Raw genomic sequence first — 17,939 nt, 5'->3', positions numbered from 1 at the left:
AAGTGTCTGACTCAGCTCAGGTTTTGATCTCAGTCATGAGTTCAGGCCCCGCATTGGGCTCTGTGCTGGGTGAGGAGCCTACTTAAGAAAACGAAAAGGAAAAAAAAGCATAATGAAGAGAAAATACATTTACAGAACTGTACTGTAAAAAATCTGCATATAAGTGGACTCATGTAGTTCAAACCTGTATCATGCAAGGGTCAGCTATATTCTCATATTACGTGATCATTTCTGTTCTGAATTGCACATTCAAAAGCCATGTGTCCAGCTCAATTTTTCACATAACCATGGACATCCTTTGTTATGTTTGATAGGAGTCTTTAAGATTTTTGTTATTTTTAGATTTATGCTTTCTTAAAAGCTTCTCTCAAAATATTCTCATTAATCTCTTATATTCTGTGATATTAGTTCTCAATTATTTTTATAAATGAGGTTGAGTTTAGCTGTGAGATGGACAGGCATACTATACCATAGATAGTCAGTGCCTCTTCGCTATTTTTTGGATTAGATAAATTTTTCAGCTATTAAGGTAATCAAATATTTGAAAAGAAGATTACATATTTATAATTTCTAGAAGTATCTAGTTTCTGAATCAAGGACTTTCATCTTCATCTTCATCACAGATCTTCATCTTCATCTTCATCACAAGTGACCAACTATATTATATTCCATGGGCCAATAAATATAGCAGTTCCTGTAAAGAAATGGAACAAAGGATTTAAAACACATACATACACATGTATGCACTGTTATCATATAACATCATGAAGAAAAAAGGTAGACTTACTAATGGAAAAAAACTAACGTTGGATATCAGGATGCTTGCCGCGAGCTGATTAGCTAGTCTTCTTCAAACCCAGTTTCCTAATCTGTCAGGAGAGGTGCTGAATGAAAATCCTCCCTTTCCCAACTCTATCCACACACTGCCTCCATATATCTTAAGGAGAATAAAATTTAAAAATGTGTGAAATGCTTTAAAATAATGCAACACATCATTGCTGTGCCTTGATAATTTTCCAGTAATTCAAAGGTAAATGTGTTCTTTCTTATAGTTTGCTGTACTTTCAAGGTACAGTTAAACGACCACAGATAAACTTTGTGTTTGAAGTGCCTAATACTAAGCTGGACAGACTTCATGTAATTGGCCTGTTACTAGTCAAAAACGATGAATGCGGTATAGAAAAAGTATGAGTTGAAAAGATTTGAATTCAAATGTATTAATTCTTCCTCTGAAGATTTCCAATTTATTAGACCTTTTGGAGCTCCAATTTTCCCATGTGTAAAAATGAGAGAAAGGGAATAAATTATATCCAGGGTTCTTTCTGTTTTTAGCAGATCTTGAGTTAGAAATCCAGACTTACTACAAAATAATAAAAACATGGACCACAAGATGGCGTTTGTAGCTAATGAGTCCTTTTGCATTAACTGTTAGTCTTTGAAGTATTTGCAGGATTTACAAATGGAGCTTATTACTTATATTCTTGACAGATATGTAAAAGTTTTAGGAAAAAATAGGCCAAGTCTGTTATTTTTAAGTTGTTGATAGTTCTAAAATTATAAATTGGCAGATGATTGCAAATACTGAATTTAGACTTTTCCTAAAATGAAATATAATGAGTACTGCTAAGCTATTACAAAATAATAGAAGTTGCTTTCCTCTACAGCATCATCTCTAATTTCTTTCTGGACTGATTATATCCACAATGTAAAATACACAGTTCCTGCAAGTTTTCATACTTGTTTTGAATTTTAGGTTTAGGAGGTAAAAAAGCAGTTGTTGAAATGTTATACATCCAAGTGGCGTCATGCATCGATGTTTACATATTTGAGCGTCAGTGTTTCCTCAAATGTAGGTGATGTCATTTGTATCCAAGATCATTTGACACAGTATTAAAATACTTGACATTCGGTCATTTTTCTTATTTTTAGCTTTTTTAAAAGACGTACAATTCTCATGGTACCATCTAAAAGATACTTTTAGACTAGTGGGAAAAAGCTAGAGGGACAACAACTTTTGGCTTAAGGTGGAAATTTATGGTTTTAAAAAACATATGGCAAGGTTGACTTTTATCATATTTCATAATGATAGCTTTCATTGTTATTATTTTAGGCAAATTTATTTTTATTTTACTATATTACTATAGAAATATATAGATAATGTTTTCTTCATTTGACTTATGTGATAATTTGGATAAAAGTGAATTTTCTGTTAGCTCTTCCACAAACAGTGGTAGAATTACGGATGGAGACATCAAACTTTATGTTGACGTTATTGCATATTGACTAGGAACATGGCTTTGGACAGGCAGAGAGAGAGGGAGGGAGGGAGAGAGGGAGAGAGAGAGAGGGAGAGAGAGAGAATGAGAACAAGCAGAGAAGGGGCACAGAAAGAGGGAGAGAGAGAATTCCAAGCAGGCTCCACACTGATCAGCACAGAGCCCACCATGGGGGCTGAAACCCACGAACCATAAGGTTATGATCTGAGCTGAAACCAAGAGTCAAACACTCAATGGACTGAGCCAGCTAGGTGCCCCCAGAAATATCTTTTAAAGAACATGATTTACAGTTATAAGCAAGTTTCCTGATAAGTTTTGCGATTGTGTTGCCGTTTTGATGATGCTGTCTCCTCCAATTATCACAGTCCTGGACACAGTAGATGCTGAATTAAATTGTTTAACTGTGTGGTATAAACAGTTCAGTTCTTGAGTTTTTACTTGGTTTTTCATACAAAAAAAAGCAAGAAAGAGTAAAGAGCTTTTTAAAAGAGTTTTAGGGGCTATCTTTTATTATTTTAAAATAGATTTGTGTATAATAATTGGATAAGTATACAAATATCAGGTAATAGTCTGTCTAATACTGAATTTCGTGGGAGGGGACAGTTGATACCCCATATTTATTTAGAAGAAAAATTTATCAAAATTCCAAAAGAGGTCTGGTGGCATCAGGAGCTACCTAGTTCAGGGTCAGCCCTTCAGCTCTGTTGGCTGAGAAGCCTGAATGGTCAGCAGCCTGAGTGGGAATCAGACTTATCTGGCAAAACACAGCATTACAACTTTAGAGAGCAATAGAAGCATGATGGCAACTGATTAATATTCAGATTGAAAAATGCAGGTTTTATGATAACCAGCATACTGAAATCTGTAATTCTATACATTTCTTTCTCCATAGTCATCTGCATTTATTAAGTATTTACTGTATGTCTGGCATGTATTAACTAAGTCATCTTCAAACGGTATGTGTGCTCCTGGAAATATATAGATTTTCCAAGAGAGATGTAGGTGATCCATTTCCACACATTCAATCTGCATATATACATTTTCCTAAAATGTGATCAGTGTGATGCCCCCCTGCAGGCATGCATTTTCTTACCCACCTCTTCTTCCAAAATTGTCCTCTTTCCGCTGTGTCAAAAAAGGTATTTTGTGATGGCCCAGTGACTTACTAAATATACCCTGGTGGTCATTCAAGAAATTGGATACTTTCTATTTGTTGATGAATAAATAGTAACTATACTACTTATTAGATTTATAATACACAAACATACTTAACTATTTGTGCCTCAGCTTTCTCTTCTGTGATATAATGTACATAACAGTCTTTGTAAGGTAGTAATATGAAGGTAATATATAATAAAGCAACCATTACAATGCCCGAGCAAGCATTCATATTGATATATAGCATATTGATATATAGTTATTTCTATTGTTCTTCTGTGTTAATGTTCTACAACTCATATTTCTAAATACATAAATTGTTTTTCTGCCTCTAGTATGGTAGATGGTAAGGAGATAGATAGTTCAGTGGCTAATTTGTCTTTTTTACTAAGTTTTGCTGTCCCATTAGGACTTAATTTAGAAATGAAAATGGGGGCTCCTGGGAGACTAAGTCAGTTGAGTATCCAACTCTTGATTTCGGCTCAAGTCAAGATCTCAGGTTTGTGGGATTGTGGGACAGCCCCACAGGGGGCTCTGCACTGGTTGTAGAAACTGCTTGAGATTCTCTCTCTCTCTCTCTCTCTCTCTCTCTCTCTCTCTCTCTCTCTCTCTCTCCCCCCCTCCCTCCCTCCCTCCCTCCTTCCCTCTCCCTCCCTCTCCCCCCCATCTCTACTGTTTGCACACTCTTTCTCAAATAAGAAAAAAAGAAAAAAAGAAATTAAAACGTTAATTCACAACACTAATCAGCATGGATGTCTACTGAATATCTTCCTTGCCATTTATTAAGGATAGTTGAAGCAGAATATGACAATAGAAGTTTCCTCACATGAGAATTAATGCTGGCTTTGGTGCAATTTGGATCATTTATTTGACAGGAACTCTAAATAGAGCAGACTGCTAATAATTACATTTTGAATTTTACCTTGAGGAAATCAGAAGTCTATTCTAATGATAGTTTGGCGGAGTCATCAAAAAGATATGATATCTTCTGAAAGTAGTAATTTCTTTGGGCTGCCCTGCAGGGTGTCCATATAAGTAGAATTGGGTGTGGATTTGCAGAGGACGCCAGAGGGCTCTGGTAGAAATGAGGTTCACAGGGGAAATGGAGCTCTCCCCAGATGTGACGTGTGGTCTGCTCTTTATCAGACCTTCTGTCCTAGTTAGTAACTTTCCTCTTTTGTAGACATTGTGGATAGAGCATGCTCTCCCCAGATGTGACGTGTGGTCTGCTCTTTATCAGACCTTCTGTCCTAGTTAGTAACTTTCCTCTTTTGTAGACATTGTGGATAGAGCATTTTTTATACTTAAAATTTGGTGAAGGAGGTGTTTTAGTATCTATAAAACTGAGTTTTAATTTCCTTTTTTTTGGCATTGAAAAGGAAATACTAATAACAACTAATATGTAATGCATGTCTCCTTATGATGTTAGTTTTTTTGTAAATGTTCCTCCTGAGGTTATAGATGTTCTTTTCAATTCCTAATTTTCTGAGAATTTTTTAAAATCAGAAATGGACATTATAATTTGACAGGTATCTTTCCTGTGTCTATTGAGATGATCTTACATTTAACAGTCAATTACATTGATTGATAGTTGAATGTTAATCCAATCTTACATTCCTGGGATAAATCTCTTTGGTCATGATGTATAATTCTTTCTATAGATTGCTGGATTCGCCAAATTTTTGTTTAGAATTTTTATATCTATGTTTATGAGGGATATTGATTTGTAGTTTTCTTCTCTTACAGTGTCTTTGGTTGTGGTAAATCAAAAAGCATTCCTAGATCTTCAGTTTTCCAGTAGAGTTTGTATAGAATTAATATGATTTCTTTCTTAAGTATTTGATAGAATTTGCCAGTGATGGCAATTAGGCCTAGAATTTTCTTTGTGGGAAGATACTTAACAACAGATTCAAATTCATTGGGTTATCTATTTCTTGTAGAGTGAGTTTGTGTAGTTTGTGTCTTTCAGGGAATTGGTCCATTTCTTTTAAGTTGTAAGTGTACAAGTGTAAAGTTTTCCATAATATTCCTTTATTTCCTTCAGTAGAATCTGGAGTGATGTCACCTTTCCCACGCCTAAGAGCTAATAACGTGTCATCTCTCTTCTTTTAGATCAGCCTGGTTAATGATTGTCAGTTTTATTAATCATCTTAAAGAGCCAACATGTAGTTTCATAGATTTTTAAAATACTTTTTCTCTTTCTTTTCATTGATTCACCCTCTGTTCTTTTTAGTTTATCTTTCTCTTTTCTTCCTTTCTTTGTTTTTTTCTTTCTTTCTTAGTTCTCTCTATTTTGAGTTTAATTTGTTTTATCTATTAGTTTTTAGTGTCAGAACTGAAATCACTTATTTAAGACCTTTCTTCTTTTTTTTTCTTTTTTAAGTTTATTTATTTATCATCTCTGCATCTGACGTAGGGCTCAAACTCATGACTGGAGATCAAAAGTCATATGCTGTACTGACTGAGCCAGCCAGGAGCTCCTCTTCTTTCCTTTCTTTTTACGTTTTTATCTTAATTCCAGTCAGTTAATTTATGGTATTATATTAGTGTCAGGTGTACAAAATAGTGATTCAACGTGTCCAGACATCACCCAGTGATCATCGTGAACCTTTCTTCTTTTCTGATAGACATTAAGTGTTATAAATTTCTCTATGTACTGCTTTAGTGACATCCCAGAACTTTTTATGTGTTGTGTTTTTATTTTCATCCAGTTCAAAATACCTAAATTTTCTTCTGAGTTTTTCTTTGAAACAGAAGGTAATAATATATATAAAGTTTCCTGCTTAGATTTCAAATATTTGGTGATTTGTTCAAGTATCTCCCTATTACTAATTTCTAATTTAATTCCATTATGTTCAGAAAACAAACTTCATGTGACTTAACTCTCTTTAAATTTATTGAGACTTCTTTTATAGCCTGGAACACGATCTGTTTTGGTAAATGTTGTATGTCCCCATGAATGAATGTGTATTTTCCTTTCTATAGATATCAGTTAGGTCAACTTGATTGATAATGGTGGTTCAGTTTTCTATATCGCTGCTGATTTTTTGTCCATATATTCTATCAGTTTTTGTTTCATGTATTTTAAAACCCTCTCCTATTATATATTTATATATATATACATATATATATATACACACACACATATATATATATAAGTTATGCCCTTTAGATAAATTGATGCCTTTACCTCTCATAATATTTGTTCTAAAACCTATTTTACTTAATATAGCCCCTCTAGCTTTCTTTTGACATGTATTACTTAGTATATATTTTTCATCTTTTTTATTTTAATATATTTGTGTCTTTATATTTAAAATGTATTTCTTGGGGCACCCAGGTGACTCAGTCAGTTAAGCATCTGACTTCAGCTCAGGTCATGATCTTTTGGTTGGTGGGTTTGAGCCCTGCATCAGGCTCTGTGCTGAAAGCTAGCTCAGAGCCTGGAGCCTGTCTTCGGATTCTGTGTTTCCCTCTCTCTCTGACCCTCCCCTGCTCACGCTGTCTCTCTCTCTCTCCCTCTCTCTCAAAAATAAATAAAACATTAAAAATTTTTAAATAAAAATCAAAACTAAAATGTATTTCTTATAAGCAGAATATAGGTGGGTCTTGTTTTTTAATTACTAGGGCAACTTGTGTCTTATTGTAATATTTAGTTTATTGACACTTCAATTGAAATTGATTTTTGACATGGTTAGGTTTGAGTTTGTTATTTTGCTATTTGTTTTTTATTTTTTCCATTTGTTCTTTGCTCCTATTCTTTTCTTTATGCCTTCTTTTGGATAATAGACAGTTTTGTATGATTTTATTTTAGATCTTTTGTTGTTATATTAAATATATCTTTTATTTTTAGTGGTTATTCTTAGGTTTATTGTATGAACCTTAATCTTTTTTTTATTTTGTTTTAATGTTTATTTATTTTTGAAAGAGAGGGGAACACAGAGCATGAGTAGGGAAGGGGCAGAGAAAGAGGGAGACAGAATATGAAGCAGGCTCCAGGGTCCACACTGTTAGCACAGAGCCTGAAACGGGGCTCAAACCCATGAATCATGAGATCATGGACTGAATTTGGAATCTCAACTGACTGAGCCACCCAGGTGCCCCACCTTAATCTTATCATAGTCTGCCTTCCCGTGATATTATACCACTTCCCCTATCATTTAAGAACCGACAGTCATATTCCTTCAATCTCTTTCTTTGTGCCCTTATGCTCTTTTCTCAAATATTTTATTTGTACATGTGTTTTAAGTCTCACCAGTTCTTGTTACTATTATTATTAATTATTAGTCAATTATATTTTAAATAAATTTAAATAATAATAAACACATATATGTTTCCATATCATTGACATGCCCTGTGCTTTTCATTCCTTTGAATGGATTCATATTTCTGTCTGGTTTTATTTCTTTTAGCCTGATGGAATTTTTCTTTTTTTTTTAAAACATTTCTTATAGTGTGTTCTGTTAATAATAAATTCTGTAGCTTTTGTTTGTCAAAAATATCTTTATTCCACCTTTGTTTTTGAAGGATAATTTTGCTGGGCATAGGAAGAATTCTATCCTGACTGTGCTGTTTCTTTCACTACTTTAAAAATGTTACTCTGTTGTCTTCTTGCTGAAATTATTTTGGATGAGAACTGCCTATGTTTCCTTCTTTTGTATATAGCATTATGACTATTTTGTCTCCTTTAGAGATTGTTTTTAACCCCGATTTTGAACAATTTGGTTATAAAGTGGCTTGCTGCATCTTCCTCATGTTTCTGATGTTTAGAGGTTGTTGAGTTCCTTGGATTTGTGGGTTTATGATTTTTTAATTAAATTTGGAAAAATTTTGGCCTTATATTTTCAAAAAGTTTTTGGCCCTCCACCTTTTGAGCTGCTTACATGTACATCATACTACTGCACGCTGTGTCCTATGACTCACAGATGCTCTTCTCCTTTAGTCCATTGATCTTTTTTCTTCCTAGGTTTCCTTTTAGATACTTTCCATTGCTATGCCTTCATGTTCACTAACTTTTTCTTCCTCATTTTCTTATACATTGTTAATCCCATTCCTTATATTCCTTCTATTTTTATTCCTTTCCCTATATTTTTGGATAAAAGTATAAGTATATTCCATTCCTTATATTTTTCATCGCCCACATGGTAATTTTCATCTCTGGAAGTCCAGTCTGTGTCTATTTTTCATATATTCCATGCCTCTACCTAACTCTTTGAACATCTAGGACACTTTTATAGTGTAATGTCCTGTCTGCTAACATCTTTGCCAATTCTGAGTCAGTTTCTTTTCTTTTTTTTTCTCTCCAATTTTTTGTTTAAATTCCTATAAGTTAACATGCAGTGTAATACTGGTTTCTGGTGTAGAATTTAGTAATTCAGCACTTGTATACAACACCTAACGCTCATCACAAGTGCCCTCCTTAATCCCATCACCTATTTAACCCATTGCCCCCACCCACCTACCCTCTGGTAAGCATCATTTTGTTCTGTATAGTTAAGTCTATTTTATGATTTGCCTTTTCTTCCCACGGCCCTCTGTTCATTTGTTTTGTTTCTTAAATTTCACATAGGAGTGAGATCATATGGATTATTTGTCTTTCTCTGACTGACTTATTTCACTTAGCATAATATTCTCTAGCTCCAACTATGTCATTGCAAATGGCAATATTTCATTCTTTTTTATGGTTGAGTAATATTCCATTGTGTGTAAGTTTCCACTGGTTGATTTTTCTCCAGATTAGGGATTGTGTTTTTATGCTTCTTCGCATCCTGATTATCTTAATTAGATACCAGATATTGTGAATTTTGTTGTAGGCTGAATATTTTTTATTCCTTTCTTATTCCTATAGCACTTAGTGAAGTTGCTTAGACACACTTTGATCCTTTGGGGTCTCACTTTAAGATTTATTAGATGGTACTTGGCCAGATTTTAATATATGGCAAATTATTTCCCAGTCTTGAGGCAAGACCCACCTTTGAATTCTACCCAATATTTCATGAAGTGTTTTATTTTCCAATCTCTTTGGTAGAATCCTGCACTATTCCTGGCCCTCTGAGAACATGGACACTGGTCATCTAATCCGCACTGGTAACTTTATTTCCTGGCCTCAGGTGGCTTTCTCACTGGCTTGTACTGATCAGTACTCCCCTGAAAACCTGAGACAGATCATCCACAGATCTCCAGAGTGCTCTGTCTATACTCTCTCATCTCTGGTACTCTGCTCTACAAACTTCTGCATTATTTTTCTATAGACTCTTTAGCTCCATCTCTTCAACATAGGGAGTCTGCCTGGGTACATCTAAGTTCATCCTCCTTCTGCTGTGGCCTGGAAATTCTCTTAAGGCAGTAAGTGGTATATTGGCTTGCTAGGGCTACCATAACAAAATACCATGACTTGAGTGGCTTAAACAACAAAGAATGATTTTATTACAGTTCTGGAGGTTAGTTGTCCAAGATTCAAGGTGTTGGCAGGCTTGGTTTCTTGGTTTCTTCTGAGGCCTTTTTTCTTGACTTTGAAGATGGCAGCCTTCTCCCTGGTCTTCATGTCATCTTTTCTCTCTGCTGCCATTCTTTTTTTTTTTTTTTAATGTTTTTTATTTATTTTTGAGAGACAGAGAGAGACAGCATGAGCAGGGGACGGTCAGAGAGAGAGGGAGATACAGAATCTGAAGCAGGCTCCAGGCTCTGAGCTGTCAGCACAGAGCCCGACGTGGGGCTTGAACACATGAACTGTGAGATCATGACCTGAGCCGAAGCCGGACGCTTAACTGACTGAGCCACCCAGGCGCCCCTCTGCTGTCATTCTTGTAGTCTCCTAGAATGACCTATCTCCTCCTATAAGAACATTCATCAGATTGGATTAGGATCCATCTTAGCCTCATTTAAACTGAATCACCTCTTTAAATGCTTTTTATACAAATACTTTTACATTCTGTAGTGCTTCAACAAGTGAATTTTGAAGTACCTCACAATGTGCTCTAACAAATGAGTTTGGGGGGACATAATTCTGCCTATAACACAAGGGTAATCATAGAGCAAGACATACTATCTTGGCCAGCAGTGGAAGTTCTGAACCCAAGTTCTTAACTACTGTACCATACGTTATTCCACACATTGTCCTGTCACAGACATGTACAGAAATTTTTAGGCTTACTCTTACTAGGAAACATTCATTAACTCACTCTAGTCTGATATAGATCCCACTACTATTTATTTTCATCATATGCTGTAACTTCGTAAACCTTGTAATTGATTATATTTGCCAACTTGTGTGTTTTGCTAAATCCTAAATTCCATGAGGTCAAGGATGTGCCCCAGAACCTATCATAATGCCTGACATAGTAAGAACCTAAAAATACTTGTTGAGTGAATGGATATTTTTTGTCAACCCCCCACCTCCAAAATCATACATAGTTTGGACAACTATAAAAGATTTAAAGTCTAAAAATTGAAACATGTATCAAATGGAGAAACTTAACAGAGGACCATGGGGAGGGGAAAAGGGGGAAAAGAGTTAGGAGAGGGAGGGAGGCAAATCATGAGAGACTCTTGAATACTGAAAACAAACTGAGGACTGAAGGGGGAGGGGAAAGGGGAAGCAGGGTAATGGGCATGGAGGAGGGCACTTGTGGCGAAGAGCACTGGGCGTTATATGGAAACCAACTTGACAATAAACTATAAATTTTAAAAAATGTGAGATATTTGTCTTTAATGGCCTTTCATGAGTATAAACATTTAGATGTGAAGACATCTGACTTCTTTTCCTGTGTCACGTCAGAGGAGGCCACTCTTGTCTGGTGGTCCCTGTCATAACCTGGCCTTCCCTTTTTTCCCTGTCCTCTCCTTCCTTATCCCTTATTCTGTTATTTTTCATTTCTATGAGATAGGTATTATAATATTGTACATCTACAGAAGTAGAAAATCAGGGAGTTAGTAACTTACTAAAGAATAAAGGAAGATTCCAGAACTGATTCATTCAAAGGGATTAAAATTATGCTTCTTGGCTTATACTAGGCTCCCAGTACTCTCTAAAGTTTTTAAATCAAAAATGTCCCTTAAAATCCTGATGGACTTGATTCTTCTTATGAGACTTGTATTATTCCAAGCCTGACTTTCAAAATATATCATAAATATATCACAAATTACTCAGTATTTTACTCAGTCATTTACTATTATTTTTAAATTTGGCAATTAGGTTTTCAACAGTATTTTCAATTGTTCTCATGTAAGTATACGATTTTCTAGCCATATTATTCATTTCTTAGACTCCTGAGACTGTCTTAGAATCAAATCACTGCATATAACCCTTATAAAAACCAAATTTGGCAAAATGCTATTCGTATTATAAATCTTCAGTTTGAAAAAATATTGTATACAGACACATATACGTATATACATACATAAGTCCAGCATACATGCTTTTTTGGAATTCAGCACATTTATAATTTGGGAACTTAAAAATGTTGAGTTTGTATGGTGTTTGGGAAATTACCAGTCTGTCATTTAGTACTTGTTGTCAGAAGTGCACACAGTAAAGCTGCAAAGGGATTAGAAGATAAAGAAGTGACGTGAAAGTAGTTTAGGCAAGTAAGTCAGTGCTAATCAGTCCAACTTTGGAGTGTATTGTATCAAAAATGCATACATATGTATTTGTATATTGCAGTCTATCCCATATATATATATATATTTTTTTCTTTTAAACATGATTTCTTTACGGGGCGCCTGGGTGGCTCAGTCGGTTGGGCATCCTGCTGTGGCTCAGGTCAGATCTCACGGTTCGTGGGTTCGGGCCCCGCATCAGGCTCTGTGCTGACAGTTAGCTCAGAGCCTGCAGCCTGTTTCGGATTCTGTATCTCCCTCTCTCTCTGACCCTCCCCTGCTCCAGCTGTCTCTCTCTGTCTCTCAAAAATAAATAAAAAGCATTAAAAAAAGTTAAAAAAAAAACATGATTTCTTTCCTAATTAATTTTACCTCGAGCTGAATATATTTTTAGAGTAAGTGTGCTTTAGAAGAACCCTAAGTATGTGCAAACTATTAGCATTATGCTATAGATAAACTTCATGCAGGTAAGAGACTCGGCTAGTAAGCAGGTCAGTCCTGGGCAACAACACAAAGGAGGCCACATCCCTGTTCGTGTGTCCCCACTGCCTTTCATCGCCTCTAGAACTTTTTCATTTTCCGTGCCACATTAGTGAGCAAGTTTCACCATCATAATAATTGCTCATTTTTTTGAGCACTTACTTTGGGCTACGCATTCTGTACAGAGATTTATACAGATTATGGAAATTTAATCTTCACCATTGCCCTAGTGATAAGTACTATTATTAACCTAATTTATAGCTGGAGAAACTACAGTAAAGTTCATCAACCTGCCCAAACTCACATTTGCTGTAATGGAATTCAAATCTGATGGAGTCACTTTTGCATCCCACTCCTCTGTCTAGATGCTTAACACCTGCCTTCTCAGATCCAAATGGTCCGTCTTTTCCTTCATAATTTAGAGCAGTTTTCTCTCCTGACAGTGGGGTAATACTGGATTATTTCAGGAAACTAAGCCATGCTCATCTTTTATGTGTTCCTCTTATTTAGCAGTGTCCCACGCTAGGAATTAAAATATGTAGAAAACGATGAGGATTCTGGCATGCGGGTAGGAGAGACAAGCAGGGCAAATTGCTCTAGGGACAGATACATAGGGATCTGTTAATCCATTCACCGCTGAGAGTTCATGACTGCTGATTTCCTCGTGGTGTATTTCCATTATTCAGTGCCTTGCTACATGGGAATCCTTCCTTGCATCACAGACTGACCTCCACATGGAAGAAACTTCTGAAGATAAACCTGAATCCCATTGAGGACTTCTGTGATCTTTGGGAGACAGCATCTATTATAACCAAAGCTATTCTTTCTGGATGGACTGTGTCCTTCATAAAGTGGATGAAAAACGTTTAGCACTATCTGGAAAACCAACAGCTTGAAACTCAGGTATTCCAGATCATTGACATGAATTTGGATACACACACACACACACACACACACACACAATATATATATATATATACATACATAAAAATATATATGTATATGTACATGTATGTGTATATATATATATAGCTGAGCTTTTATTTTAAATTTATGTGCCAATAATTACAGATAGAAATTTTTTGCCTAAATATTTGTTTGTGGAATATGTCATTTTAAATATATCATGAAGACTCAGTTTTAATAAAAATTTTAATATAAAATGACTGGCTATGGTGTGTTCTTTTTGCACTAGTAGCTCAAGCCCCTTAAACAGACGCTGACAAGAATTCAGCCTTTGTGGGGCACCTGGGTGGCTCAGCTGGTTAAGTGTCTGACTCTTGGTTTCTGCTCAGGTCCTGATCTCACAGTTTCTGAGTTTGAGCGCCATGTTGGCTCCATGCTGCCCGTGTAGAGCCTCCTAGAATTCTCTCTCTCTCTCTCTCTCTCTCCTCTTTGCCCCTCCTCTGCTCATGTGTTTTCTCCCTCTGTCCGTCTCTCTCAAATAAATAAACTTAAAAAAAAAAAGAATTAAGCCTGTGTTACCACACATACTATGCACTCCCCTTTATTTCATCATGATTTTCTCTAAAATACTATTCTCTCTGACATTAGGAGCTTGAAGTAAAGACACAAAAATTACTTAGTGTTATAAAACATTAATGATAACTGTTCACATTTCAGTTTGGTAAGAGTAATTCTTTTCCACAATTAAAAACAGTTACCAACTTATCCTAACTTGGATGTAAATTTGAAAACATAAAAATAAAACACAAGCACCTCCCAAAATAACTAAGTTACCAAGATAGATCGAAATTACTATTTGAATTATTAGTTAATAATTCTATGAAATCTAGTATCTAGTAATATTGACCATACAAAGTACTTTTGTATTTATTTTATGGATATATTTGAAACTGAAATGTTATTTAATATTTGCTAAGTTTTTGAAATAGATATCTTTCAAGACTGAAGTTTGAGGGATTTGGTCATGCATGTTACTTTACATGCATGACCTCAAGTATCATTTGGGTATTAGCCCTTAAATCACTGTCACAAAAAAACCTAGACATTTAAATTATTTTAATCAAAAAAGATACACAAATGCATATGTAAAGCTAAGTGTTTTTCAGAAATGCTGGCATGTGTAATTATTAAGCCATTTGTAATAAAGACTCCGGCTCCGGTTTTTTGATGTTAGGGCACTGGCAGCTTCGAAGCACACTTTCCCTTTTCCCGCCTGCCCACATCGGGCAGCCTGCTAAGGAAGCCCCGCTGTTCCTCCCTTTGGCACTCACGTGAAGTTCAAACCGTACAGCCTCCTCCCTGCAAGAACGCCGCTCCCTTGGGAACCAGCACGAGAACCCCACGCCGTTCTCCTCCAGCTCTCTCACACCATTTTCAGAACGGCCCAAGAGGCCTGCCCTGCTCTCCCCAGAAGACCTCATGATGTAAGTAATAAACATCTTCGTACCATCTTAGTGTGTTTGTGGCATTACTAGCCTGGGCGTCTGTCACAAATTTCAGGTGAGATTCCTTCCTATTTATGAGGACGGCCCCAACCTTATTGTTTTACAAGCTGTTTTACTACTCCAAACCTTGTTTTCCCCATCGAGAGATAATGGAGATACTAACCTCTAACTCACAGGTTGTTAAAATGGTACCGTAAACTTAGAACACCTACCACTGGGAAGTAGGGTGGCGGAATTGGCGGAGGTGGTTGAAAGATACAAACTTCGAGTTATAAAATAATTCCGGGATACAATGTACAGCATGATAACTATATATGCCAACAATACTGTATTGTGTATTTGTAACTTACCAAGAGAATAGATCTTAAAAGTGCTCATTACAAAGGAAAAAAGTTGTAACTGTGCCTGTGTGATAGATGTTAACTAATCTTATTGTGGTAATCATTTTGCTTAAGTAAATACATGTATCAAATCCTATAATAATAAGCATTGTGTTATCTTAAACTCATAAATATTAGATGCCAATTGTATCTCAGTAAAACTGGGGAAAGAAAGAACACTTGCCAGAGAATTGGTAGACCGTAAGGTGATTAATTATTTAAATGGAAATCACATAAAGATGCTTTATTTTTAGGTACAGTGCCTTTCTTTTTCCTCTTTAGTTTTGCATGTCTTTCGTCCCTCTTTTCCTCTCTACCTACATGAGTGCCATCCCCCATACACACCATGCACACCCTCACACATACGTCCTCTTAACTAGTGTATATCCTTCCTTCCGTTTTTCTATGCTCATAGTATTTGGTAAAGACTTAGACACACACACACACACACACTCTCTCTCTCTCTCTCTCTCTCTCTCCCACACATAGTTTTAAAATTCATTTTATAAAAATGAGGTCCTAATATACATGCTGTTTTGCCTCTCGTTTGGTCATTTCACAATATCTTGTGGAAATGTTCAAAGTCAAGAATAGCCCTAAAATACTTCATAAATGGCTCTATGACATGCCATGTTGTGAATATGTAGTAATTTATACAGACATTTTCTTGTTTATAGTTATTTGCTTCTAGTTTTTCACCACCGCAAAAAGAAATCCCCTACCTTTTGGCTACCACTTTCTAACCAGCACCACCTCCCATATACCCAGGCCTAAGAAACCGCTCATCAGCTTATTCCTTTTATTTCATATCAATGAAATCCTATAATATGTCATCTTTTCTGACTGGCTTCTTTAACATATTTTCTACAAATATTGTAGAACTTGTCGGTATTTTATTCTTTTTTTAAAAATGATCCGAAATATTCCAAAATATTCCATTTTATGGATATACACATTTTGTTTATCCATTTGCTTATTCTTTTATTGAAAGACATTTAGGTTATTTTAAGTTTGTCTGTTATGACTTATGATGCCACAAAATTGTTTTATTCATTTTGTGAGAACATATATTTTCATTGCACTTGGGCCGATACATAGGAGTGGAGTTATTGGGTCATATCACAACCATATTTAACCATACAAGGAGTTGTTTTCAAAGTGGCTACACAGTTTAACACGTCAACCAGCAGTGTAGGAGGATTCTGATTTCTCCACATGCTTGTGAATGCTTGTAATTTCTGTCTTTGTTTGTTTTTGTTGCATTGTACCCACCCTGCTGGGTAAGTGGTATCTCATACTTTTGATTTGTATTTCTTGTTGCATCTTTTCATGTGCTTATTGGCCATTCATATGTATTCTTTGGAGAAATGTCTTTTCAGATCTTTTGCCAGTTTTTAAAGTGAGGTTGCCTTTTTATTGTTGAGTTGTAGGAATTATTTATGTATTCTAGATAAAAATCCCCTTTCAGATTATGATTTGCAAATAGTTCTTTTCACTTTGAAGCATGGAAGTTTTTCATTTTGATGAAGTTCACCACTTATGTTTTTTTCTTCTGTTGCTTATGCTTTTGATATCATTTTAAAGAATCCATTCTCAAATCTGAGGTTATTGAGATTCATCCCTATGTTTTCTTTAAGAGTTTTAACTTTTAGATTTAGGTCTCTGGTTCATATTGAGTTAGTTTTTGCATATGATGAGAGAGAAAGACCCCGTTTCATTCAGTTGTCCAAACTATTTGCTAAAGGAACTGTCTTATTACAATTTTAACCAATAGGAAGGAGTCCTTGGAACTTCTTACATTCTCATCCTAGAAGTGGTGCAGCTTTTGAACTGATCATTCTGATGTGCACTATGATGGTGTGGGTTGTTAATATGGAAATCTGACTACTTGTTACCTCATCATAAAAAAATCCTTAACAATAGCAAAATGACTCATTTGATTTTTACTTAAAAGAAAGGTCTACCCTGAAGTTTACATGTACTTTTCATTCAACACTTCTTTCAATAACTGCTTCCCAAAACACAGATTTCAGTTAATTTTCTCTGAGCCATATAGTCTTTCAAAAACGACAAAGAAGGATTTTAAGTGGATGTGCCAGTAGCTGTTATATAGAATTGGTAATAGACTTAGTATGTTTTGAAAATAGTGTAAGTCCATCTTGTAATATTGCTTGTAGCCAGGTATTACTGTTTTTTATTCTGAGGATTCCACCTATCTCCACTTTCATTCCAGTTATCTAGAGGGAAATTAAAAGTCTTTCTTTCCTCAACTGGCTATTCAAAGCAGAAACATCAATGCTGAATTTCTCTGTAGCTTTGACTTGAAATCCTAGAAAGAAACTAATTTCCTGTGTTCATAGGAAATGAGGCTGAACTTGGATGAAAGTCGTCATCATGAAGGATGACTCAGGTGAGCTTTGGAGTCGGTGGGCTCAGATATAAGATCCGATTTGGGGATATTACTTGTCTGGTCCAGTTTGTGCTTTTGGTGTTGTATTACCAGCAGTTGGTTGACTAGAAAATATATATGCTTCACTTTTAGAGAACTACAAACCCACAGAGACACACACTTTAAATAGGAAATCGTCATTGGACATGTTTATAGTTCGAAGAAGATACAAATAAAAGTCTGGGTT

At 35.6% G+C, this 17,939-nt stretch overlaps 1 protein-coding gene across 1 annotated transcript in view; it reads left to right on the top strand.

Moving 5' to 3' along the window:
- SNX7 (sorting nexin 7) overlaps positions 1-13,675 on the top strand; it is a 74,184-nt gene extending 60,509 nt beyond the window's left edge. Inside the window, exon 8 of the mRNA XM_029947810.1 lies at positions 13,199-13,675. Within this exon, the coding sequence (XP_029803670.1) occupies positions 13,199-13,285 (87 nt within the window). The 3' untranslated portion in view covers positions 13,286-13,675. The remainder of the gene's footprint in view (positions 1-13,198) is intronic.
- The last annotated feature ends 4,264 nt before the right edge of the window (positions 13,676-17,939 follow it).

Source organism: Suricata suricatta, chromosome 8 (assembly GCF_006229205.1).
Source record: "Suricata suricatta isolate VVHF042 chromosome 8, meerkat_22Aug2017_6uvM2_HiC, whole genome shotgun sequence".
NCBI lineage: Eukaryota > Metazoa > Chordata > Mammalia > Carnivora > Herpestidae > Suricata > Suricata suricatta.
This window is presented reverse-complemented; position numbering and strand designations above follow the sequence as displayed.